Here is a 27,898-nt window from a genome sequence, read left to right on the forward strand (position 1 = left end):
CTATGACGACACACAACATACGACCTTGTGTGATGTGCGAGGAAGAGGTCCTAGGCATAGACATCATATACGTAGACGCCCCATTGGACACTGCCGGCCGCTAGGCTGACGTGACCATAGACATAATATAAGAGTAGACGCGTCATTGGGCGGGTTCTGCCTATGCTGCGATGCGTCAGAGCGTCCGCCATCTTAAATGTGGCAAATCGGCAGTTACTCAGTCACTTAAACAGTATCAGAGGGACTTTAATCTCTGAATATACTTTGTATTCATAGTATTTCTTTTTTGTAATATTACAAGTTTATTTTCGTATCCCTTTAGCCTCATTCTCCTGAATTTATTCTCCTAAAGAATAAAAATAATTAAAATAATCTAACCTGGCCCTATTACTCCAGGAGTGAAATAATTCTGCAAACTGTGATTATTCTGGAAATGTTCCCCCTTAATTCTCATAATATGATGTTTTTATCATAACATTATCACTTTTGTGTTTGTTAGTTTATTTTTACTTTAGGACTTTTTTTTCCTCATATTATTAATTTTACCTCTTTAATACTCACCCAAAAAGTCTGTTCCTAAAGGTTCACATGTGACACGGGTTTATGAAATAATGAAGACCACAATGTTTAGATTTAACAAATTTATCCTTATATTCATAACACATAAACACACACACACACACACATATATATATATATATACACACATATATATATATATTAGGGCTGGGCATCGATTAAAATATTTAATCGCGATTAATCGCCCTGATTAATCGCGATTAATCGCATTGTATTTACAAACTCCAAGAATGAATTCAAAAGTAGTGTAAAGAGCACTTTTATTTTAATGTTCTGCTGCCATATGAACAAAAGTGTTGTAACATTTGTAGCACTTATTTTATACTGGATATTTTCAACCCATCTATTGAATTTAGTGCACTAGTTGATCTTTTCTTCATAAGAGAACAGCAGCACTGCAGCCAAAATATGGCCTTTTTTGACCTGCTGTATATTAGCCAGTTCCTAAGCTTGATGTATCATGAAACTGTTGACCTTTTGGGTTTTGTGGTTTTTATTTTATTATTACAATTAAATAATAATAATAATAATAATAATAATAATAATAATAATAATAATAATAATAATAATAATAATAATAATAATAATAATAATAATAATAATAACAATAATAATGTTATGTTCAGTGTTTTTTCGCTAATCCACCTCTTATATATTTCAATCCTTATGTAATTTTGTCTGTGTTGTGTGCACCTGCCTGTTGCTTTAATCCTATAAATTTCCCCGTCGTGGGATAAAAAAAGGATTAGCTAATGTTATCTTATCTTAAATAACACTTTTTAATATATGTGGGTCTGTCGGGGCAATGAGAGAAGTTTCGTCTCCTCTCTCCGTTTCTGGGGCTCAACGTTTTCATGTTTTTTCACGTGCTTAGATAAATTTGTTGTGTTTCCACTGAAATGAACCGGCTTTTTACAAAACATACAGCTTGATTTCATTTACGGTATTAAAATAAAGCCAAACGGTGCTACTTCCTCTGTTCATGTTTTTTCGCTGCTGCGGTGCGTTCTCTCTCAGCTGTTTGTGTATTAAGTTTGTGTGAGAGCTGAGTGAGCGGGCCAGGCTGAGCCTGCGTGCTGATTGGCTGGCGCCGCTGAGCCATGTACGAGAGGGGAGGGGTAGCGGGAGAGTGCTGCCGTGACAGCGCACTGCAGTCAGCGCGCGTGCTGACTGACACTAACTGAAAGCATGTGAGCAACATGCGTTAATGCGCGATAAAATAAATATCGCCGTTAATAGGGTAATGAATTAACGCGAAATTAACGCGTTAACTTGCCCAGCCCTAATATATATATATATATATATATATATATATATATATATATATATATATATATATATATATATATATGCGTGTGTGTGTGTGTATTTATTGCAGCACAGGAATGAGGCATCTTTTCTGATTCACGTTCACAATAACAGAACTCGACTTTTTTCTGCCACATACAATATGGCGGTGACGTTGACGTGCGAACCTGCGCCCTATGACACGTCTACGTATATGATGTCTATGGACGTGACTACAGGGCGGCCATCTTGGGTCAGACCACAGATCAGACATCTGCTGTCAAAATGAATAGGAGGCAGCTCAGATATAATTTTAATCATATGTTCACAATGCTCGTGACCTTTCAGACAGATTACACATATTTATTCAGAACCAAAACTATTTAAACTGAAGTCAAACTGGATGAAAAATGTACACACACTTACATATTTTGTACATATTTTGTACATATTAATCTAATATACACACAAATTATACACACATAAATCTCTCTCTCTTTCTTCCAATATATATATACAGTGGTTGGACAATGAAACTGAAACGCCTATCATTTTAGTGTGGGAGGTTTCATAGCTAAATTGGACCAGTCTGGTGGCCAATCTTCATTAATTGCACATTGAACCAATAAGAGCAGAGTGTGAAGGTCCAATTAGCAGGGTAAGAGCACAGTTTTGCTCAAAATATTGCAATGCACACAACATTATGGGTGACATACCAGAGTTCAAAAGAGGACAAATTGTTGGTGCACGTCTTGCTGCCGCATCTGTGACCAAGACAGCGAGTCTTTGTTATGTATCAAGAGCCACGGTATCCAGGGTAATGTCAGCATACCACCAAGAAGGACGAACCACATCCAACAGGATCAACTGTGGACGCAAGAGGAAGCTGTCTGAAAGAGATGTTCGGGTGCTAACCCGGATTGTATCCAAAAAACATAAAACCATGGCTCCCCAAATCACTGCAGAAATAAATGTGCACCTCAACTCTCCTGTTTCCACCAAAACTGTCCATCGGGAGCTCCACAGGGTCAATATCCACGGCCGGGCTGCTATAGCCAAACCTTTGGTCACTCGTACCAATGCCAAACGTCAGTTTCAATGGTGCAAGGAGCGTAAATCTTGGGCTGTGAACAATTTGAAACATGTATTGTTCTCTGATGAGTCCACCTTTACTGTTTTCCCCACATCCGGGAGAGTTACGGTGTGGAGAAGCCCCAAAGAAGCGTACCACCCAGACTGTTGCATGCCCACAACGAAGCATGGGGGTGGATCAGTGATGGTTTGGGCTGCCATATCATGGCATTCCCTTGGCCCCATACTTGTGCTAGATGGGCGCGTCACTGCCAAGGACAACCGAACCATTCTGGAGGACCATGTGCATCCATTGGTTCAAACATTGTATCCTGAAGGAGGTGCTGTGTATCAGGATGACAATGCACCAATACACACAGCAAGACTGGTGAAAGATTGGTTTGATGAACATGAAAGGAGCGAGTCAGGAAACATTTTCCTCCACCAGCATCACGTCGTGACCTGGCCACTATCCTGCAAGAAGAATGGCTTAAAATCCCTCTGACCACTGTGCAGGACTTGTATATGTCATTCCCAAGACGAATGGACGCTGTATTGGCCGCAAAAGGAGGCCCTACACCATACTAATAAATTATTGTGGTCTAAAACCAGGTGTTTCAGTATAATAGTCCAACCCCTATCTATCTATCTATCTATCTATCTATCTATCTATCTATCTATCTATCTATCTATCTATCTATCTATCTATCTATCTATCTATCTATCTATCTATCTATCTATCTATCTATCTATCTATCTATCTCTCTCTATATATATATATATATATACAGACACCGATCTACAGACAACAGCACTTTATACTTATATAGGACCAAAACTATATACAGACAAGTGAGAGCAAAGGTGCTCATAACAGCATACAAACCGATCTGAGAAAAAAAAAATCAACGAAAAAACCTAACAGCGCATCTTAGAATCAAATACATTACAAAATCATAGCAAAACCAAAAATACTGTATAATATTTTATTATTATTTTATTTGCGCACCCATAAGCGGAGTAAAAGTCTGGCTTCCTGGGACGTAGCTCTGTAAGTTTGCTTACTTTCAAGCAAACTTACAGGTAATCTTACTGTCAGTGGATGTACTATGGGGCCAAAATAGTAGCTTTAACATTTGCAAATGTGTGTGGAGAGTTGTGTGTCTGTATCTCGATTTGTGTGTGTGCAGTGGGATTTGAAAATGTGTAAATAAATCTGTAAATGTGTGAGGAGATTTGTGTGTCTGTACAACAATCTGCAAATGTGTAAAACTACTTGTGTGTAATCCATTTTGCAAATGTGTAAAAAATCCACAAATCTGTATTCAGATCTGCAAATGTGTACTGAGATTTGCAAATGTGTAAAAAATCCACAAATCTGTATTCAGATTTGCAAATGTGTACTGAGATTTGCAAAAGTGTAGATCAATCTGTAAGCACACACAGAGACACTTGGGTCTGAAGTATTTTCGCTTCAAGGCCCAGAAATACAGACAACTCATTGGTTACAAGTCAAGCGGTTTTTCGGTTGGCTCTCTTTACACACGTGATTTTTGCTACCCTTCTATGGGGCCAAAAATGTACTAACACTATCAACTACTAGGAAATTAGGTGCTGAAATATTTTACATGTTATTCATATTAAATATATATATATATATATATATATATATATATATATATATATATATATATATATATATATATATATATATATATATATATATATATAATATTACCAGTTTTAAAGCACATTCAGTTGTTCTCTGTCTGCTAACGTGGGAATGCCAGACATGTTCTCCTCCAATTCACTTAAAGATGTCCATGGTTAAGAGCTCTGTTCCAGCTCACCTTAACATCTACATCCTTCAACAAACCATGAATATCTCTGTTTTCAGGACTCACTCTTCCCCCCTCCCCATGTGTAGCAGATATCATTTAGTCTGTTTGTTCTAGCTGCTATCAGATGGAAAATGAGCTGAATGGCAGAGCTGATCTATATTTTAAAGAACTTTTAAATGACTTATGATGGATAAGTCGTGGCCACAACTTATGTATCTCGTGGCCACGCTTTAGTAAGTCGTGGCCACGCATTAGTAAGTCGTGGCCACGACTTAACATCTTCAAAAAAAATTCTGCCCATGTCACCAGAGGGGCTCCGTAGCTTCCATAAGACAAAGGTGGTGAAGAAAACAAAGTCAGTTCATGCAGCAGTAGTTTTGCAGAAACTCCTCCTGCCAAGGTGGACATCAGCAATAAGAAATCAGAGCAGAAACCGTCAGCTACAATATAAGAGCACAAACTTACCTGCAGGTTATTATGTTAAACTGGTGGTGGCCTGGAACGGTATGAAATACCCAGCCTGGGTTATTGTCCCAGTCTGCCTCTGCTTTAAAGGAACAATGAGTAATAATGACACATAGTGGTTAAAATTGGAACAACATATACACAATGCTTTTCACGGAGACCCGCCATTTACTCAATGGTATTGCGGCTGTAAAAAAATCCATTGAATGTTTACTTAGACAGGACGGGTACCATATTTTTTGGACCGTAAGGCGCACTGTGAATTAATGTGTTTATGTGTGTCTTTGTCCACATATAAACTGCACCGGATTATAAGGCGCATTAAATATTGTTCCCAAGTGAATACGATTTTGCACTTAAAATAGGAACAATTCATCCCCATCATCTTATTTCAAGTGCAGAATGTCTAATTATTTTTATTTTAGTGGTAAAAATACTAATTCCATTGGCAAGTGGTCTTATTTAGCTGCTCAAAACGTACTAATTTCAAGAAAAAGTTTCCTTTTTGCAGTGCGCCCCTTCACGTACACCGCTCTCCCCTGAGAGACAGCTATCTGTTTCTGTCGGGAGGACAGAGCAGTTGGACGACACTGCCCTGTTTCTAACATAAGACCAAAATAAATATAACTGTTATATTGAATTAACTTTCTTTTATTGTTGCAAGTGCGTACTCCGGCATGGGCTGCCTTACATGAATGCACTTCTAGTTTAGACATTACAGTCAGGCAGTCTTGTAGACTGCTCAGGGGTCCGAACCGGTAGTGACATAGACCATTGTAATCATAGACATTATATACGTAGACGCATCGTTGGGCACAGGTTTGCACGTCAACGTCACCGCCATATTGTATGTGGCAGAAAAAAAGTTAAGTTCTGTTGTAGTGAACGTGGATCAGAGAATATGCCCCATTCCTGTGCTGCATGGAAATGTATTTGGGCTGATTTCACTACTTGTATCTGCCTTCTATAAACTAAGGCTGCACCATGTTGCAAAACTGGACACACTAAAGCTGCATAGTGGCAACACTAGAAAAAAGCTGTGCAAGACCATTATTTTTCAAGGTTTTTAGCTTGCATACAGTACAGACTATTGTATTTAGACATAGATGTGCATATAAAGATTTTCAAGAATTATAAAAAAGCCAAATAAATAGACCAAAGAGAGCAGAGAGACCATCTCCGCTCAGTTCCCACTTTGCAAATATATCACACATGCGCAAACCTACTGGTGACATTTGAACATACTGCTGCATAACAGCACCTTATTGTTTTCCTCAGGTGTTCACTGTCTGGATCGTATCTCTGTCTAGTATAATACTCAGAAATGTGGCAGATCAGTGACAGAGAAAGTTAGACCTGACTGTGGAGAATGATCTCCTCTAATGAAGATTTTATTTTTCATTTCTATAGCCTTTAAGTTGCATATATGTACTGCACATGTTCAGGTAAATAAGTCATAACTATGAGTGTCATGTAAATACAAACAATGTGAAGTTAAATAATCTGTAATTTCTATGTTTCTTCTGAAGGTATCTGCTATTCACCAAAACTAAAACTGACTGGCAAGAAAGCATCTCAGTCTTCAACCTACACTGATGACATACCATACATCGCTGACAGAGCCTTTGATGGGAATCCCTCCACGTGTTCTCACACCGAGCAGCAGACTAACTCCTGGTGGAGAATTGACCTGCAGGGTGTTTACAATATTTCCTGTATCTCTATCTACAATGTTGACCAGAATGATAATGTTAATATAGACGGCGCTAGGATCTACATCGGGAACTCTCTGCAGAACAACGGCACCAGCAACACACTGTGAGAATGTTATGTTTCCTTTAAATGATTGATTTCACATTTTAGATTTATCCATGTGTATCATCCAATATTTTTTTTTACCAGCCTTCAAAATAAATGTTTAATTATAACAGTTAGACGCCCCTCACTCACTGCTTAATTATGGGATATCTTGGTTAGATATATGTCACAGAATTGTGTAAAAACATTTCTGGTGAAAGTCTCACTGATTTGCTCATGATTAGGTTTCACATTAAATGTTACAAACAGCTTAGTGGTTGATTTAATCCTATGGGTGCCTAATGCTGCCTGTGAATTTGTACAGATTTCTGCTCCGTCGTTAACTTCAGGACAACTGCATTAATTGGACTGAATATAAAGTTCTTGATTGATATTAAACATTTTCTGTTACATAATTTCATGTTTTTCCCCCCTTTTCCAGGGTTAAAAACATCTCAGGTTTCACAAACGGCCAGATCAATGTCTATGAGTTGTCCCCATCAGTGTCGGGGCGATACGTCACCATCAGCATACCAGAAAACAAATTTATGATTCTTTGTGAAATAAACATCACTGCACCGGAAGTTGGTATGTGATCCATGTTCATCACCTCCAACCATGGAAAGGCACATGAAATAGTTTTGAATTAATTACATTTTCAAAGAAACAGTCAAGCTTTTGATTAATGCAAACATGTCAGATTACTGTAATATTTGAACATGCTGCTGCATAACAGCACCTTATTGTTTTCCTCAGGTGTTCACTGTCTGGATCGTATCTCTGTCTAGTATTATACTCAGAAATGTGGCAGATCAGTGATAGAGAAAGTTAGACCTGACTGTGGAGAATGATCTCCTCTAACCAAGCTGAAATATTTCTGTCTTTTCTTGATAACTCAGCATTTACATGAACCCCTAGAAAATTTTTTTAAAAAACATTTAAATCTTTAAACTGAGTTTGTTTTCTTTTCAAGAATCCCCCTTTGTATTGATCAAGGAGAACAAGACCTGGGAAGAAGCCCTGAACTACTGCAGACGTCACCACAGAGATCTGGCCTCCATCCTGGACCAGGAGACTCAGGCCTTTGCTGAGCTGGAGGCTGAGAAGGCCAACAGTCCCTTCGTGTGGCTCGGCCTTCGCTACATCTGCACCCTGCAGGCCTGGTTCTGGGTTGATAACTCTGCAGAGTGTAAACATCGCTATCAGAATGGCACAGAAGAAAACTGCAACACGAGTGGAGCCATGAAGACACAGGGAAACCATTCTTGGTTCAACAAGTCTGATTATGAAGAGTTTAATTTCATCTGTTCATTGCAGTAAGATTTCTGACTGCCACATTATTTTAATTTTAGGATTGGTTTCTTGTCACAACAACCATCTTTTTTTGACAATAAACAGGTCTTTCTTTGTTTTTAATAATTTAAAACTTTTAAATTTTTTATATATATATTACGCATGCTATTCTGGCTTCCACTTACTGTATGTATATTGCACAACAAAATTAAAGGAACACTTAATCAAGTCAGGTAAACCTGTGCAATATTGATCTGGTCAGTTCAGTAGAGGGGGTGTTGATCAGTGTCACCGACACCACCAGGTTACATCTCAGACTATCCAAAAGCACAATGATGCCCCGGTAGGGATCTGGGAAGAGATACTCCAGGATAAAACCCATCGTCTCATAAGGGGTACGCACCGACGCTCTCAAGTAGTAAAATCACTGAGTAGCATTTGTAATTGCTGCAATGACATATCAGCAGATTAGACCAGTCTGCTGCGTAAATTTCCCAGTTTCACTTCATGTGATTTAAGATTAGACCCCCTGCGGGTTAATAATTATCTTTTTAAATCAAACTATAATGCATCCTATTGTCCCTCACACATTAATATTCCATATATGTATGGATATTCAGCATTTTGATTTTCATTTAGTTATTTGTTGTAGTTGAATCTGGATTTGGTGTGTTTTCAAAGTGTTCTTTTAATTTTTTGAGCAGTCTATTTCCCTGTAGTAGCCAACCTGGATATGGTTTCTAAAATATTTACATAGTTGGAAGGAAAAGGCTTTGTAATCTTTCTGTTTGTCATAGCAGTTGAATAAATGATGTAATAAGCAAAAATCTGCATCCACTGTTGAGTTTACTTATTTTAACGCCAAGTTGCTTGGAGATTCAATTGTTGGAACTTAGTCTTTTTTTAAAAAAATCTTTTTTTTAATACTGGGTCTTTATTACAGTCTCACATGGGTGATTTCTTTTTTCAAGATTTAAGTATCCTGGCTTCTCAAGGCCATCCCAGAGGTTTATTTCTTTCAATACCAAATATCTCAACATACCCTGCCTAGTCTTTATCGCAGTGGTTAATGGGCAGGTTAGGCCTTCATACTCCTAATCAATACAAATGTAGTTGAAATTGCAGCTAATTATAGTTTTGTAGTGTGAAGATGCAGCCCACATAATCAGCAATGTGGAAGCCTGGGTCTGTGCCTGACTCGTACTTTTTGTGAGTCCACACTGAGAGCTTGGCTTGTCCATGGTGAATTTGCAGTGGCTCGCAAAATTATTCACACCTCTTGAACTTTTCCACATTTTGTCCCATTACAACCACAAACATAAATATATTTTATTGGAATCTTATATGTGTCCTGTGATATACTGGCGATCTGTCCAGGGTGTATCCCGCCCCTCGCCTATTGAATGCTGGAGATAGGAACCAGCACCACTCATTACCCAACAAGGGATAGACGTGTTAGAAGATGGATGGATGGAATCTTATATGAAAGACTAACACAAAGCGTTATACAATTATGAAGTAAAAAGAATATTATTCATGATTTTTTTTTTTATTACGAAGAAAACAGAAATGTGTGGTGTGCAAAAGTATTCAGCCCCCATTTTTCTCTGACTGTATCCAATTGCCTTCAGAAGCTGCCTGAGGATTGCTAATGACTGAATAGAGTCAACTTGTGCGTAATCTAATCTCAGTACAAATACAGCTGCTCTGTGACGGCCTCAGAGGTTGGTTAAGAGAATATTGGGGAGCAAACAACATCAAGAAGCCCAAGGAACACAAAAGACAGGTCAGGGATAAAGTTGAGGACAGGTTTAAAGCAGGCTTAGACATCTCACGGAGCACTGTTCAATCAATCATCCAGAGATGGTAAAGGTATGGCACAGCTGTAAACCTACCAAGACAAGGCAGTCCATCTAAACGTACAGGCCGAACAAAGAGAGCACTGAGCGCCTATCTCCAGCTGTCAATAGGCAAGAGGCGGGTACACCCTGGACAGGTCGCCAGTCTATCGCAGGGCACATATAAGATTCCCATAAAATATATATAAAATATATTTATGTTTGTGGTTGTAATGGGACAAAATGTGGAGCACCTTATCCTGAAATTTACTGCAATTTACTGTGATTTTTTAAGTTGTATGCAAACAAAATTTCGTTCTGTACGCACTTTGTGCATACAAAATGACAAATAAAGTTGTCTAAGTCTAAGTCTGATCAGAGATAGAGCCGAGAGGCCCATGGTGACCCTGGACAACCCGCAGAGATCCTCAGCTCAGGTGGGGGAATCTGTCCACAGGACAACTGTTAGTCGTGCACAAACATGGTCTTTATGGAAGAGTGACAACAAGAAAACCATTGTTAAAAGAAAACCATAGGAAGTTGCATTTGCAATTTTTTTACTTGCCATGCTGGGGGCAGCAAACATGTTGAAGAAGGTGCTTTGGTCAGGTGAGACCAAAATGTAACTTTTTGGCCAAAATGCAAGACGCTATGTGTGGCGGAGAACTAACACTGCCCATCACTCTGAACACATCATCCCCAGTGTCACATACGGTGGTGAAAGCATCATGGTCTGGGGTGCTTCTCGTCATCAGAGACAGGGAAGATGGTCAGAGTTGATAGGAAGATGGATGGAGCCAAATAAAGGGCAATCTTAGAAGAAAACCTGTTGGAGTCTGCAGAAGACTTGAGTCTGGGGTGGAGGTTCACCTACCAACAAAACAACAACCCTAAACATAAAGCCGGGGCTACAATGGGATGGTTTTAAACAAAACATATGTGTTAGAATGGCCCAGTCAAAGTCCAGACCTAAACCCAATCAAGAATATGTGGCAATATCTGAAAACTGCTGTTCACAATAGTAATAATATCATCTTTATTGTCATTGAAACATACATTACAACGAAATTTGTTCTCTGCTTTTAACCCATCCCCTTGGGGAGCAGTGGGCTGCCACTGTGCGGCGACCATGTTTGTGCACGGAAGAATAATCTGGGGTTAAGGGTCTTGCTCAGGGACCCAGAGTGCCGGGAACGGGGATGGAACCGGGTACTTGCAACCTTCTGTGACTGCAAGTGCGCTGCTCTAACCACTCGGCCACGACCCCCCCATCTGATCAGACTGAGCCTGAACAGTTTTACAAAGAAGAATGGGCAAAAATTCAAGTCTCTAGGTGTGCCTCTGTCTCTCACACTCAGACTCTGTGCCATGAAATCCAATATAAATAATATGCAAAAACCCACCTGTTCTTTTGACGAGCATTTGTCAGAGGTAGTGGTGACTATCAAGGAAGCTTCCGCTTTGAGGGGAAGAATATACAAATTCAGGTGTCAGAATGAGAACAAGGCTGTTAAGTATCTAAGCTGATTCCTATTTTCCTCATTTTGTAGTGGTGGAGCTAAGCGCTCTGTTCTGATCAGAGTTCGGTCATCTTTGAAAATAGTTTATAAAAAACTAATTTCAGTGAAAAGATTTTGTTCTTCCTCCAAAGATGTTGTTGAAGCTGTTGCTTGTCTATTTGATTGGTAAGTCACTCATTTCCTTTTTGTTCAGTGTTTTTATGTTTTAAAACACTAAATTGTCAGAAATAAAAATACCAATGTAATCTTAAGAGTCCAATTTTAAGGCTGGTGACCCTGCTACTGTACAAAACAGGGTTTAATAAGAGGGTTGGAAGCTGAGTTTTATAGAAAGTTAAACTCGTATTATAGCTGCATTTTACTCAGTTTCAAAATAACACAGAATATTTTTGTCATGTCACTTCTCAGGAAGGCTCTGTTTAATTCAGCAAAGTGCAGGTAAAACCAACTGTAATTCTTGCTCTAATTAACTTATATTTTATTTTTTATTTCTATACCATTTAAGTTACATATATGTACTGCACATGGTCAAATAAATAAGTCATAACTATGAGCATCATGTAAATACAAACAATATGAAGTTAATTTCTATGTTTCTTCTAAAGCTGTCTGTCATTCACCAAAATTAAATCTGACTGGCAAGAAAGCATCTCAGTCTTCAAACTACACTGATGATAATGGGATATCATACATCGCTGACAGAGCCTTTGATGGGAACCCCTCCACGTGTTCTCACACCGAGCAGCAGACTAACCCCTGGTGGAGAATTGACCTGCAGGGTGTTTACAATATTTCCTGTATGTCTATCTACAATGTTGACCAGAATAATGTTAATATAAGCGGTGCTAAGATCTACATTGGGAACTCTCTGCAGAACAACGGCACCAGCAACACGCTGTAAGAATCTCATGTTTCCTTTAACTGATTGATTTCACATTTTAGATTTATGCATGTGTATCATTCATAATTTAGTGATAATATTGGGCACCAAACTCACTGCTTGATTTTGCGATATCTTGGTTAGATATATGTCACAGAATTATATAAAAACATTTCTGCTGAAAGCCTCACTCAACTGCTTGTGATTGTTTCACACAAAGCTGGATGACTTTAAATTTCCTGCATCTAAATTCTGACAAGACCGAAGTTTTAATCTTTGGGCCAGAGTCCTCAAAAAATAAACTTCTTAACCAATCACTTAATCTGGGTGGCATTAACCTGGCCTCTGGTAATAAAGTAAAAAATCTTGGTGTTATTTTTGACCAAGACATGTCATTTAAATCCCATATTAAACAGGTTTCCAGAGTTTCCTTTTTTCACCTCCGGAATATCGCCGAAATTAGAAACATTCTGTCCAGGAGTGATGCTGAAAAACTGGTCCATGCATTTGTTACTTCAAGGCTGGACTATTGTAATTCTTTACTATCAGGAAGTCCACAAAATGCAGTTCAAAGCCTTCAGCTGATCCAAAATGCTGCAGCAAGAGTTCTGATGAAAATCAACAAGAGGGATCATATTTCTCCAATTTTAGCTTCCCTTCATTGGCTTCCTGTTAAATCAAGAATAGAATTTAAAATTCTTCTTCTAACGTATAAAGCCCTTAATAATCAAACTCCATCATATATCAGAGCTCTGATTACCCCGTATGTTCCTAACAGAGCACTTCGCTCTCAGACTGCAGGTCTGCTGGTGGTTCCTAGAGTCTCTAAAAGTAGAATGGGAGGCAGATCCTTTAGCTATCAGGCTCCTCTCCTGTGGAACCAACTCCCAGTTTTGGTCCGTGAGGCAGACACCCTGTCTACTTTTAAGACTAGGCTTAAAACTTTTCTTTTTGACAAAAATTATAACTAGTGGCTCATGTTACTCTCAGCTACCTTTATAGTTTTACTGCTATAGGCTTAGGCTACTGGAGTATATCAGGATCTAATTTTCTCACTCTATTGCGTTCTACTGTTCTTCAATTATGCATTATGTGTTGTCATTTCTGCTTTAACTTTCTGTTCTCTCTCTTTTCTCTTCATAGTAGGTACACCTGGTCTGGCGTTCTGTTAACTGTGACATCATCCAGAGAAGACGGCTCACCCGCTACTACCATCTAATGTAGAACAGATTACTAGATCAATGTGTGCTTCTGTGCTTTTTTGTTTCTCTTGTTGTGTCTCTGTTCTGTCTTCTGTAACCCCCAGTCGGTCGAGGCAGATGACCGTTCATACTGAGCCCGGTTCTGCCGGAGGTTTTCCTTCCCGTTAATGGGGAGTTTTTCTTCCCACTGTCGCTTCATGCTTGCTCAGTATGAGGGATTGCAGCAAAGCCATGTACAATGCAGATGACTCTTCCTGTGGCTCTGCACTTTCCCAAGGAGTGAATGCTGCTTGTCGGGACTTTGATGCAATCAACTGGTTTCCTTATATAGGACATTTTTGACCAATCTGTATAATCTGACCCAATCTGTATAATATGATTGAACTTGACTTTGTAAAGTGCCTTGAGATGACATGTTTCATGATTTGGCGCTATATAAATAAAATTGAATTGAATTGAATTGAATTAAATGTTAGAAACAACATAATACTTCAGTGAATCCTGTGGGTGTCTAATGCTGCAGATTTCTGCTCCAGTGTTGTCTTATGTTAACTGCATTAATTTACCTGAATATGAAGTTGTTGATTGCTTACAGTCTCCACCTGATTGCTTTTATATTTTTCTACATGAGATAATCGCAATATTTTTCTCCCTTTTCCAGGGTTAAAAGCATCTCAGGTTTCACAAACGGCCAGATCAATGGCTATGAGTTGTCCCCATCAGTGTCGGGGCGATACGTCACCATCAGCATACCAGAAAACAAATTTATGATTCTCTGTGAAATAAACATCGCTGCCACAGAAGTTGGTATGTGATCCATGTTCATCACCTCCAACCATGGAAAGGCACATGAAATAGTTTTGAATTATTTACATTTTCAAAGAAACAGTCAAGCTTTTAATTAATGCAAACATGTCAGATTACTGTAATATTTGAACATGCTGCTGCATAACAGCACCTTATTGTTTTCCTCAGGTGTTCACTGTCTGGATCGTATCTCTGTCTAGTATTATACTCAGAAATGTGGCAGATCAGTGATAGAGAAAGTTAGACCTGACTGTGAAGAACGATCTCCTCTAACCAAGCTGAAATATTTTTGTCTTCTTTTGATAAGTCAGCATTTACTTGAACCCCTAAAAATTGTTTTTTAAAAACATTCTAATCTTTAAACTGAGTTTGTTTTCTTTTCAAGATTCCCCCTTTGTATTGATCAAGGAGAACAAGAGCTGGAAAGAAGCCCTGAACTACTGCAGACGTCACCACAGAGATCTGGCCTCCATCCTGGACCAGGAGACTCAGGCCTTTGCTGAGCTGGAGGCTGAGAAGGCCAACAGTCCCTTCGTGTGGCTCGGCCTTCGCTACATCTGCACCCTGCAGTTCTGGTTCTGGGTTGATAACTCTGCAAAGTGTAAACATCGTTATCAGGATGGCCAAGAAGAAAACTGCAACACAAGTGGAGCCATGAAGACACAGGGAAACCATTCCTGGTTCAACAAGTCTGATTATGAAGAGTTTAATTTCATCTGTTCGTTGGAGTAAGATTTTTGACTGCCACATTATTTTAATTTTAGGATTGTTTTGTTGTCACAACAACCATCTTTTTGACAATAAACAGGTCTTTCTTTGTTTTGAATAATTTGAATCTTTAAGATTTTTTTAAATATATTACACTTGCTACTCCGGCTTCCACTTACTGTATGTATATTGCCCACAAAAATTGAAGCAACACTTAATCAAGTCAGGTAAACCTGTGCAATATTGTTTTGGTATATTCAGCAGAGGGGGTGTTGATCAGTGTCACCGACACCACCAGGTTACATCTCAGACTGTCCAGGAGCTCAGTGATGCCCCAGTAGGGATCTGGGAAGAGATACCCCAGGACACCACCCATCATCTCATAAGGAGTACGCACCGACGCTCTCAAGCATGCTTACAAGCACATGGGGGCAGTAAAATCACTGAGTACCATTTTGTAATTGCTGCAATTAAATTTCAGCAGATTAGACCAGCCTGCCACTTCAGTTTTCCAGTTTCACTTTATGTGACTTCATATTAAGGTCCCATGTGGGTTATTAATAATATTTTTTAATCAAACTATAAAGCATGAACGGAACTGAAGGACCCAGTATTCGAACCAGACAAGTGGATAAGATTAAAGAAGGTCTATTAAAGACAGATAAGGGGACAAAACAGGTTGACAGATAAGCAGTCTGGCCAGACAAGGTCAGGCAGGCTCGGTGGTCAAATAGCAAACTACAGGTCAGTACACAAACAAGCTGACAGGCTGGACAAAGACACACAGGCTCGATGGTCAAATAACAATCCAGATCGGTACACAGTCAGCAGACAGAAACAGGCAGGAAAATCCGATACAGGGATCAAGCTGGCTCAGATTTCAGGAGGCAATCTGGTCAGTATCGACAAGGCAATTAGAATACAGAACACTGGATAAAACTCACCGAAAGGCTTGTAATTATCTGGCACTGAGGACTGGTCTGAAGGCTGTTAATACAGTGACTAATGCAGGTGGATCAGATGAGCCTGTAACAAGAACTGGGCCAAGCTAAACAGGTGTGTGGAGTGAGTGATCAGACCAGGCATCAGTGCCAAGAACCTAACAGAACTCAAATCAAGACTGAGACAGTACATAAACTAACAGAAATCAACAAGAAAGAACCCAAAACAGAGCCTAAACTAAGGCAGAAACTCAAACTATGACACTATAAGGCATTGTATTGTCCCTCACACATTGCCTATTCCATATCTGTATGGATATTCAGTATTTTCATTTATTTATTTGTTGCAGTTGAATCTGGATCTGATGTGTTTTCAAAGTGTTCTTTTAATTTTTTGAACAGTCTATTTCCCTGTAGTAGCCTGCCTGAATTTTGGTTTCTGAAATATTTACATAGTTGGAAGAAAATGGTTTTGTAACTTCTTTTTGTCATAGCAGTTGAATAAATGATGTAAGAAGCAAAAATCTGCCTCCACTGTTGAATTTAATAATTTTACCACCAAGGTGCTTGGAGATTCAATTGTTGGAACTGAGGATTTATTTAAATAATAAAATTGTTTTAAAGTACTAGGTCTTTATTACAGTCGCACATGGGTGATTTCCTTTTTCAAGATTTAAGTATCCTGGCTTCTCAAAGCCCTCCTATAGGTTTATTTCTTTCAATACCAAATATCTCAACATACCCTGCCTAGTCTTTATTGCAGTGGTTCTGTGGTTTGGCCAATTCTAAGTTCTGTTTAGTTAGTGAAAACCTCGAGTCAGTTTTCTGTGTCTCCATACCCTGCATATACGGTTTCTGAAAGTCAGAAAGACGTTACCCTGAGTCAAGTTACCACTGCAACATACTCTATGAACCAACCCTGCTTGGTAGCAGGATTTATCGAACTGGGTTTGTCCTACATTTTAGCTGAGATCTGCACAAGAAATGTATCAGAAATTGTTTGTCCTTTCCTGGAGGAGCCTGGAGATGTTGCAGTGCAAATACTCAGAAACCTCCCTCAGGAAAGGGTGATTAGACTTCCTGTTATTTCTGGATGAATATATATTCGAGCGTTTGCATTTTTAGGCACAGTCAATAATATATCATAATATTCCTTACCTGCAGATTGCTTGCTTTACACAAAAGGCACGGTCTCACTTCTGAACAAATTCATTGTGCTGCACTTAATTTTTGATGGTAGCTTTTGTATAACATAGGTGACACAGAAAATATCAGTGAACGCAATATTTAATCTGTATCATATTTTGAGATAGCACTAATCATCTGTTTAAACATTTTAGGGTTTCTAGGCATAATCGGCTGCATAAATTGTACTGCTCCTTCATTAAATTAAGGAGATTATGTAAATAGGAAGTCTTTCCATAGTGTTAATGGGCAGGTTAGGCCTGCATACTCCTAATCAATACAAATGTAGTTGAAATTGCAGCTAATTATAGTTTTGTAGTGTGAAGATGCAGCCCACATAATCAGCAATGTGGAAGCCTGGGTCTGTGCCTGACTTTTTGGGAGTCCACACTGAGAGCTAGGCTTGTCCATGGTGAATTTGCAGTGGCTCGCAAAATTATTCATACCCCTTGAACTTTTCCATATTTTGTCCCATTACAACCACAAACATAAATATATTTTATTGGAATCTTATATGTGCCCTGTGATAGACTGGCGACCTGTCCAAGGTATATCCCGCCCCTCGCCTATTGAATGCTGGAGATAGGCACCAGCACCCCTCATGACCCCACAAGGGATAGGCGTGTTAGAAGACGGATGGATGCAATCTTATATGAAAGACTAACACAAAGCGTTATACAATTATGAAGTAAAAAGAATATTATACATGTTTTTTTTTAAATTACGAAGAAAACTAAAATGTGTGGTGTGCAAAAGTATTCAGCCCCCATTTTTCTGACTGTATCCAATTGCCTTTAGAAGCTGCCTGAGGATTGCTAATGACTGAATAGAGTCAACTTGTGTATAATCTAATCTCAGTACAAATACAGCTGCTCTGCAACGGCCTCAGAGGCTGGTTAAGAGAATATTGAGGAGCAAAGAGCATCATGAAGCCCAAGGAACACAAAAGACAGATCAGGGATAAAGTTGTGGAGAAGTTTAAAGCAGGCTTAGACATCTCACGGAGCACTGTTCAATCAATCATCCAGAGATGGTAAAGGTATGGCACAGCTGTAAACCTACCAAGACAAGGCAGTCCATCTAAACGTACAGGCCGAACAAAGAGAGCGCTGATCAGAGATGCAGCCAAGAGGCCCATGGTGACCCTGGACAACCTGCAGAGATCCACAGCTCAGGTGGGGGAATCTGTCCACAGGACAACTGTTAGTCGTGCACAAATGTGGTCTTTATGGAAGAGTGACAACAAGAAAACCATTGTTAAAAGAAAACCATAGGAAGTTGCATTTGCAATTTTTTTACTTGCCATACTGGGGGCAGCAAACATGTTGAAGAAGGTGCTTTGGTCAGGCAAGACCAAAATGTAACTTTTTGGCCAAAATGCAAGACGCTATGTGTGGCGGAGAACTAACACTGCCCCTCAATCTGAACACAACATCCCCAGTGTCACATACGGTGGTGGCAGCATCATGGTCTGGGGTGCTTCTCGTCATCAGAGACAGGGAAGATGGTCAGAGTTGATAGGAAGATGGATGGAGCCAAATAAAGGACAATCTTAGAAGAAAACCTGTTGGAGTCTGCAGAAGACTTGAGTCTGGGGTGGAGGTTCACCTTCCAACAAAACAACGACCCTAAGCATAAAGTTTGGGGCTACAATGGGATGGTTTAAAACAAAACATATGTGTTAGAATGGCCCAGTCAAAGTCCAGACCTAAACCCAATCAAGAATATGTGGCAATATCTGAAAACTGCTGTTCACAAACACTCTCCATCTGATCAGACTGAGCCTGAACAGTTTTACAAAGAAGAATGGGCAAAAATTTAAGTCTCTAGATGTGCCTTTGTCTCTCACATTCAGACTCTATGCCATGTAATCCAATACAAAAAATATGCAAAACCCACCTGTACTTTTGACGAGTATTTGTCAGAGGTAGTGGTGACTATCAAGGAAGCTTCCGCTTTGAGGGGAAGAATATACAAATTCAGGTGTCAGAATGAGAACGAGGCTGTTAAGTATCTAAGTTGATTCATATTTTCCTCATTTTGTAGTGGAGGAGCTAAGCGCTCTGTTCTGATCAGAGTTCAGTCATCTGTGAAAATAGTTATAAAAAAAATATTTCAGTGAACAGATTTTGTTCTTCCTCCAAAGATGCTGTTGAAGACATTTTTCGGCTTATTGATTGGTAAGTCACTCATTTCCTTTTTGTTCAGTGTTTTTTATGTTTTAAAACACTAAATTGTCAGAAATAAAAATACCAATATAATCTTAAGAATTTAGTTTTAAGGCCAGTGACCCTGCTACTGTACAAAACAGGGTTTAATCAGAGGGATGGAGGCTGAGGTTTAGAGAAAGTTAAACTTGTATTATAGCTGCATGTTGCTCAGTTTCAAAATAACAGAACATTTTTGTCATGTCACTTCTCAGGAAGGCTGTGTTTAATTCAGCAAACTGCAGGTGCAACCAACTGTACTACTCCCTCTAATTAAATTATATTTTATTTTTTATTTTTATACCCTTTAAGTTACATATATGTACTGCACATGATCAGAAAAATAAGTCATAACTATGAGCATCATGTAAATACAAACAATATGAAGTTAATTTCTATGTTTCTTCTAAAGCTGTCCATCATTCACCAAAATTAAATCTGACTGGCAAGAAAGCATCTCAGTCTTCAACCTTCACTAACAATGATGACATACCATACATCGCTGACAGAGCCTTTGATGGGAATCACTCCACATGTTCTCACACCGAGCTGCAGACTGACTCCTGGTGGAGAATTGACCTGCAGGGTGTTTACAATATTTCCTGTATCTCTATCTACAATGTTGACCAGAATAATGTTAATATAAGCGGTGCTAAGATCTACATTGGGAACTCTCTGCAGAACAACGGCACCAGCAACACGCTGTGAGAATCTCATGTTTCCTTTAAATGATTGATTTCACATTTTAGATCTATGCATGTGTATCATCCATAATTTAGTGATAATATTGGGCACCAAACTCACTGCTTGATTTTGCGATATCTTGGTTAGATATATGTCATAGAATTGTATAACAACATTTCTGCTGAAAGCCTCATTCAACTGCTTGTGATTGTTTCACATTAAATGTTAGAAACAACATAATACTTCAGTGAATCCTGTGGGTGTCTAATGCTGCAGATTTCTGCTCCAGTGTTATCGTATGTGAACTGCATTAATTTACCTGAATATGAAGTTGTTGATTGCTTACAGTCTCCACCTGATTGCTGTTGTATTTTTCTACATGAGATAATCGCAATGTTTTTCCCCCTTTTCCAGGGTTAAAAGCATCTCAGGTTTCACAAACGGCCAGATCAATGACTATGAGTTGTCCCCATCAGTGTCGGGGCGATACGTCACCATCAGCATACCAGAAAACATATTTATGATTCTCTGTGAAATAAACATCGCTGCCACAGAAATTGGTATGTGATCCATGTTCATCACCTCCAACCATGGAAAGGCACATGAAATAGTTTTGAATTATTTACATTTTCAAAGAAACAGTCAAGCTTTTAATTAATGCAAACATTAATGTCAGATTACTGTAATATTTGAACATGCTGCTGCATAACAGCACCTTATTGTTTTCCTCAGGTGTTCACTGTCTGGGTCGTATCTCTGTCTAGTATTATACTCAGAAATGTGGCAGATCAGTGTTAGAGAAAGTTAGACCTGACTGACTGTGAAGAATGATCTCCTCTAACCAAGCTGAAATATTTTTGTCTTCTCTTGATAGCTTAGCATTTACTTGAACCCCTATTTTTTTTATACATTCTAATCTTTAAACTGAGTTTGTTTTCTTTTCAAGAATCCCCCTTTATATTGATCAAGGAGAACAAGAGCTGGGAAGAAGCCCTGAACTACTGCAGACGTCACCACAGAGATCTGGCCTCCATCCTGGACCAGGAGACTCAGGCCTTTGCTGAGCTGGAGGCTGAGAAGGCCAACAGTCCCTTCGTGTGGCTCGGCCTTCGCTACATCTGCACCCTGCAGGCCTGGTTCTGGGTTGATAACTCTGCAAAGTGTAAACATCGCTATCAGGATGGCCAAGAAGAAAACTGCAACACAAGTGGAGCCATGAAGACACAGGAAAACCATTCCTGGTTCAACAAGTCTGATTATGAAGAGTTTAATTTCATCTGTTCGTTAGAGTAAGATTTCTGACTGCCATATTATTTTAATTTTAGGATTGTTTTATTGTCATAAAAAAACATCTTTTTGACAATGAACAGGTCTTTTTTTCTTTTTAATCATTTTAAACCTTTAGATTTTTTTAGATATTACACTTGCTATTCTGGCCTCCACTTACTGTATGTATATTGCACAACAAAATTGAAGGAACACTTAATCAAGTCAGGTAAACCTGTGGAATATTGATCTGGTCAGTTCAGTAGAGGGGGTGTTAATCAGTATCCAGGAGCTCAATGATGCCCTGGTAGGGATCTGGGAGGAGATACCCCAGGATAAAACCCATCATCTCATAAGGAGTACGCACTGACACTCTCAAGCACATGGGGGTAGTAAATTCACTGAGTACCATTTGTAATTGCTGCAATGACATTTCAGAAGATTTCACCAGCCTGCTATTTAAATTTCCCAGTTTCACTTCATGTGACTTCAGATTAGACTCCCTACGGGTTGATAATTATCTTTTTAAATCAAACTATAAGGCATCCTATTGTCCCTCACACATTAATATTCCATATCTGTATGGCTATTCAGCATATTGATTTTCATTTAGTTATTTGTTGCAGTTGAATCTGGATCTGATGTGTTCTTTAAATTTTAATTTTAATTTTAATTTTTTGAGCAGTCTATTTCCCTGTAGTAGCCTACCTGGATTTTGGTTTCTGAAATATTTACATAGTTGGAAGGAAATGGTTTTGTAACTTTTATTTTTGTCATAGCAGTTGAATAAATGATGTAATAAGCAAAAATCTGCATTCACTGTTGAGTTAAATTATTTTACCGCCAAGGTGCTCTGAGATTCAATTGTTGGAACTTAGTTTTTTTTAAATAATCTTTTTTTTTTAAAGTACTGAGTCTTTATTACAGTCTCGCATGGGTGATTTTTTTTCAATATTTAAGTATCCTGGCTTCTCAAAGCCCTCCTAGAGGTTTATTTCTTTCAATACCAAATATCTCAACATACCCTGCCTAGTCTTTATCGCGGTGGTTCTGTGGTTTGGCCAATTCTAAGTTCTGTTTAGTTAGTGAAAACCTCGAGTCAGTTTTCTGTGTCTCCATACCCTGCATATATTGTTTCTGAAAGTCAGAAAGACGTTACCCTGAGTCAAGTTACCACTGCAACATACTGTATGAACCAACTCTGCTTGGTAGCAGGATTTATCGAACTGGGTTTGTCCTACATTTTAGCTGAGATCTACACAAGAAATGTATCAGAAAGGCTTTGTCCTTTCCTGGAGAAGCCTGGAGATGTTGCAGTGCAAATACTCAGAAACCTCCCTCAGGAAAGGGTGATTAGACTTCCTATTATTTCTGGATGAATATATATTCGAGCGTTTGCATTTTTAGGCACAGTCAATAATATATCATAATATTCCTTACCTGCAGATTGCTTGCTTTACACAAAAGGCACGGTCTCACTTCTGAACAAATTCATTGTGCTGCACTTAATTTTTGATGCTAGCTTTTGTATAACATAGGTGACACAGAAAATATCAGTGAAAGCAATAATTTTGTCTGTATCACATTTTGAGATAGCACTAATCATCTGTTTAATCATTTTAGGGTTTCTAGGCATAATTGGCTGCATAAATTGTACTGCTCCTTCATTAAATTAAGGAGATTATGTAAATAGGAAGTCTTTCCATAGTGTTAATGGGCAGGTTAGGCCTGCATACTCTTAATCAATACAAATGTAGTTGAAATTGCAGCTAATTATAGTTTTGTAGTGTGAAGATGCAGCGCAGCCCACATAATCAGCAATGTGGAAGCCTGGGTCTGTGCCTGACTCGTACTTTTTGGGAGTACACACTGAGAGCTAGGCTTGTCCATGGTGAATTTGCAGTGGCTCGCAAAATTATTCATACCCCTTGAATTTTTCCACATTTTGTCCCATTACAACCACAAACATAAATATATTTTATTGGAATCTTATATGTGCCCTGCGATCGACTAGCGACCTGTCCAGGGTGTATCCCACCCCTCGCCTATTGACAGCTGGAGATAGGAACCAGCACCACTCGCAACCCCACAAGGTATAGACGTGTTAGAAGATGGATGGATAAAATCTTATATCAAAGACTAACACAAAGCGTTATACAATTATGAAGTAAAAAGAATATTATACGTGATTTTTTTTAATTTACGAAGAAAACAGAAATGTGTGGTGTGCAAAAGTATTCAGCCCCAAATTTTTCTCTGACTGTATCCAATTGCCTTCAGAAGCTGCCTGAGGATTGCTAATGACTGAATAGAGTCAACTTGTGTGTAATCTAATCTCAGTACAAATACAGCTGCTCTGTGACGGCCTCAGAGGCTGGTTAAGAGAATATTGGGGAGCAAACAACATCATGAAGCCCAAGGAACACTAAAGACAGGTCAGGGATAAAGTTGAGGAGAGGTTTAAAGCAGGCTTAGACATCTCACGGAGCACTGTTCAATCAATCATCCAGAGATGGTAAAGGTATGGCACAGCTGTAAACCTACCAAGACAAGGCAGTCCATCTAAACGTACAGGCCGAACAAAGAGAGCACTGAGCGCCTATCTCCAGCTGTCAATAGGCAAGAGGCGGGTACACCCTGGACAGGTCGCCAGTCTATCGCAGGGCACATATAAGATTCCCATAAAATATATATGAAATATATAAAATATGTTTATGTTTGTGGTTGTAATGGGACAAAATGTGGAGCACCTTATCCTGAAATTTACTGCAATTTACTGTGATTTTTCAAAATGTATGCAAACGAAATTTCGTTCCGTACGCACTTTGTGCATACAAAATGACAAATAAAGTTGTCTAAGTCTAAGTCTAAGTCTAAGTCTGATCAGAGATGCAGCCAAGAGGCCCATGGTGACCCTGGACAACCTGAAGAGATCCACAGCTCAGGTGGGTGAATCTGTCCACAGGACAACTAGTAGTCGTGCACAAATGTGGTCTTTATGGAAGAGTGACAACAAGAAAACCATTGTTAAAAGAAAACCATAGGAAGTTGCATTTGCTATTTTTCAGAAGCCATACTGGGGGCAGCAAACATGTTGAAGAAGGTGCTTTGGTCAGGCAAGACCAAAATGTAACTTTTTGGCCAAAATGCAAGACGCTATGTGTGGCAGAGAACTAACACTGCCCATCACTCTGAACACATCATCCCCAGTGTCACATACGGTGGTGGCAGCATCATGGTCTGGGGTGCTTCTCGTCATCAGAGACAGGGAAGATGGTCAGAGTTGATAGGAAGATGGATGGAGCCAATTAAAGGGCAATCTTAGAAGAAAACCTGTTGGAGTCTGCAGAAGACTTGAGTCTGGGGTGGAGGTTCACCTTCCAACAAAACAACAACCCTAAACATAAAGCCGGGGCTACAATTGGGATGGTTATAACAAAACATATGTGTTAGAATGGCCCAGTCAAAGTCCAGACCTAAACCCAATCAAGAATATGTGGCAATATCCGAAAACTGCTGTTCACAAACACTCTCCATCTGATCAGACTGAGCCTGAACAATTTTACAAAGAAGCATGGGCAAAAATTTAAGTCTCTAGGTGTGCCTTTGTCTCTCACACTCAGACTCTGTGCCATGAAATCCAATATAAATAATATGCAAAAACCCACCTGTACTTTTGACCAGCATTTGTCAGAGGTAGTGGTGACTATCAAGGAAGCTTCCGCTTTGAGGGGAAGAAAATTCAAATTCAGGTGTCAGAATGAGAACGAGGCTGTTAAGTATCTAAGTTGATTCCTATTTTCCTCATTTTGTAGTGGAGGAGCTAAGCGCTCTGTTCTGTTCAGTCATCTGTAAAAAATAGTTTTTAAAAAACTAATTTCAGTGAACAGATTTTGTTCTTCCTCCAAAGATGCTGTTGAAGCTGTTGCTCGTCTATTTGATGGGTAAGTCACTGATTTCCTTTTTGACACTAAATTGTCAGAAATAATAATACCAATATAATCTTAAGAGTCCAATTTTAAGGCCGGTGACCCTGCTACTGTACAAAACATGGTTTAATCAGAGGGATGGAGGCTGAGGTTTAGAGAAAGTTAAACTTGTATTACAGCTGCATGTTGCTCAGTTTCAAAATAACAATGGACATTTTTTCATTTCACTTCTCAGGAAGGCTGTATTTAATTCAACAAATTGCAGGTAAAACCAACTGTACTTCTCGCTCTAATTAACTTAAATTTTATTTTTCATTTCTATACCCTTTAAGTTGTATATATGTACTGCACCTGTTCATGTAAATAAGTCATAATTATGAGTGTCATGTAAATACAAACAATATGAAGTTAAATAATCTGTAATTTCTATTTTTCTTCTGAAGGTGTCTGCCATTCACCAAAACTAAATCTGGCTGACAAGAAAGCATCCCAGTCTTCAAACTACACTGATGATGATAATGGTGGTAAACCATATATCGCTGACAGAGCCTTTGATGGGGTTCACTCCACATGTTCTCACACTGAGCAGCAGACTAACTCCTGGTGGAGAATTGACCTGCAGGGTGTTTACAGTATTTCCTGTATCTCTATCTACAATGTTGACCAGAATGATAATGTTAATATAAGCGGTGCTAAGATCTACATCGGGAACTCTCTGCAGAACAACGGCACCAACAACACGCTGTGAGAATCTCATGTTTCCTTTAATTGATTGATTTCACATTTTAGATTTATGTACGTGTATCATCCAATCATTCTTTTACCAGCCTTCAAAATAAATGTTTAATCATAACAGTTAGACCCCCCCACTCACTGCTTAATTTTGCGATTTCTTGGTTAGATATATGTCACAGAATTGTTTAAAAACATTTCTGGTGAAAGTCTCACTGATTTGCTCATGGATAGGTTTCAGATTAAATGTTAGAAACAGTTTAGTGCTTGATTTAGTCCTGTGGGTGTCTAATGCTGCCTGTAAATTTGTACAGATTTCTGCTCCATCGTTAACTTCAGGACAACTGCATTAATTGGACTGAATATGAAGTTATTGGTTCCTATTAAAAATTTTCTGTTAAATAATTTCATGTTTTTTCCCCCCTTTTCCAGGATTAAAAACATCTCAGGTTTCACAAACGGCCAGATCAATGACTATGAGTTGTCCCCATCAGTGTCGGGGCGATACGTCACCATCATCACACCAAAACACGACCATATGATTCTCTGTGAAATAAACATCGCTGCCACAGTAGTTGGTATGTGATCCATGTTCATCACCTCCAACCATGGAAAGGCACATGAAATAGTTTTGAATTATTTACATTTTCAAAGAAACAGTCAAGCTTTTAATTAATGCAAACATGTCAGATTACTGTAACATTTGAACATGCTGCTGCATAACAGCACCTTATTGTTTTCCTCAGGTGTTCACTGTCTGGGTCGTATCTCTGTCTAGTATTATACTCAGAAATGTGGCAGATCAGTGATAGAGAAAGTTAGACCTGACTGTGGAGAACGATCTTCTATAACCAAGCTGAAATATTTTTTATCTTCTCTTGATAGCTCAGCGTTTACACGAACCTCTAGAATTGCTTTTTAAAAAAACATTCTAATCTAAATTGAGTTTGTTTTGGTTTTTCAAGATTCCCCCTTTGTATTGATCAAGGAGAACAAGACCTGGGAAGAAGCCCTGTACTACTGCAGACGTCACCACAGAGATCTGGCCTCCATCCTGGACCAGGAGACTCAGGCCTTTGCTGAGCTGGAGGCTGAGAAGGCCGACAGTCCCTACGTGTGGCTCGGCCTTCACTACACCTGCACCCTGCAGTTCTGGTTCTGGGTTGATGATAACACTGTAGAGTTTAAATTCTGGGGTCCGAATGGCCAAGAAGAAGACTGTGACATGAGTGGAGCCATGGAGAGACAAGGAAACCATTCCTGGTTCAGCAAGTCTGATTATGAAGAGTTTAATTTCATCTGTTCATAGGAGTAAGATTTTTGACTGCCATCTAATTTTTTAGTATTGCTTAGTTGATTTATATATATATATATATATATATATATATATATATATATATATATATATATATATATATATATATATATATATATATATATATATATATATATATATAAACTTCCACCTACTGCATGGTTAACAGGAGTTATTCTTGACATTATAATGACACACAATATTATATTTTCTGTGTTTTATTTACATGCCTGATTTATATTACCTACTGTCTTACTAGTTTGCTTACCTGGTGTTATTTTTATAATGAACACTGTAGCTATATAAACTACTCTCTCAACTAAGTTCTCTCTCTTTCCATTGTGCTCTGTC

The 27,898-nt window shown here is 38.8% G+C and overlaps 2 protein-coding genes across 4 annotated transcripts in view; both read left to right on the forward strand.

Annotated features, from left to right (window-relative positions):
* The window catches only part of LOC110368372, a 29,179-nt gene extending 13,834 nt beyond the window's left edge, over positions 1 to 15,345 (forward strand). Inside the window, exons 6-8 of one of the 3 annotated variants that reach the window (XM_036130009.1) lie at positions 6,773 to 7,061; positions 7,483 to 7,628; positions 14,966 to 15,345. In XM_036130009.1, the coding sequence (XP_035985902.1) occupies positions 6,773 to 7,061; positions 7,483 to 7,628; positions 14,966 to 15,312 (782 nt within the window). In that variant the 3' untranslated portion in view covers positions 15,313 to 15,345. Of the gene's footprint in view, positions 1 to 6,772; positions 7,062 to 7,482; positions 7,629 to 8,013; positions 9,131 to 14,434; positions 14,581 to 14,965 lie in introns of those variants that run through there. The other 2 variants (XM_036130026.1, XM_036130018.1) reach the window with 2 other exon arrangements.
* Positions 15,346 to 18,550: 3,205 nt separating this feature from the next.
* LOC118557460 (pentraxin fusion protein-like) lies at positions 18,551 to 21,607 on the forward strand. Its single transcript, XM_036127521.1, has 4 exons — positions 18,551 to 18,589; positions 20,084 to 20,325; positions 20,720 to 20,865; positions 21,252 to 21,607. The coding sequence occupies exons 1-4, from the start codon at positions 18,551 to 18,553 to the stop codon at positions 21,596 to 21,598; spliced, it is 774 nt and encodes a 257-aa protein (XP_035983414.1). The 3' UTR covers positions 21,599 to 21,607.
* Positions 21,608 to 27,898: the final 6,291 nt, after the last annotated feature.

The sequence above is a fragment of the Fundulus heteroclitus genome, chromosome 3 (assembly GCF_011125445.2).
Source record: "Fundulus heteroclitus isolate FHET01 chromosome 3, MU-UCD_Fhet_4.1, whole genome shotgun sequence".
NCBI lineage: Eukaryota > Metazoa > Chordata > Actinopteri > Cyprinodontiformes > Fundulidae > Fundulus > Fundulus heteroclitus.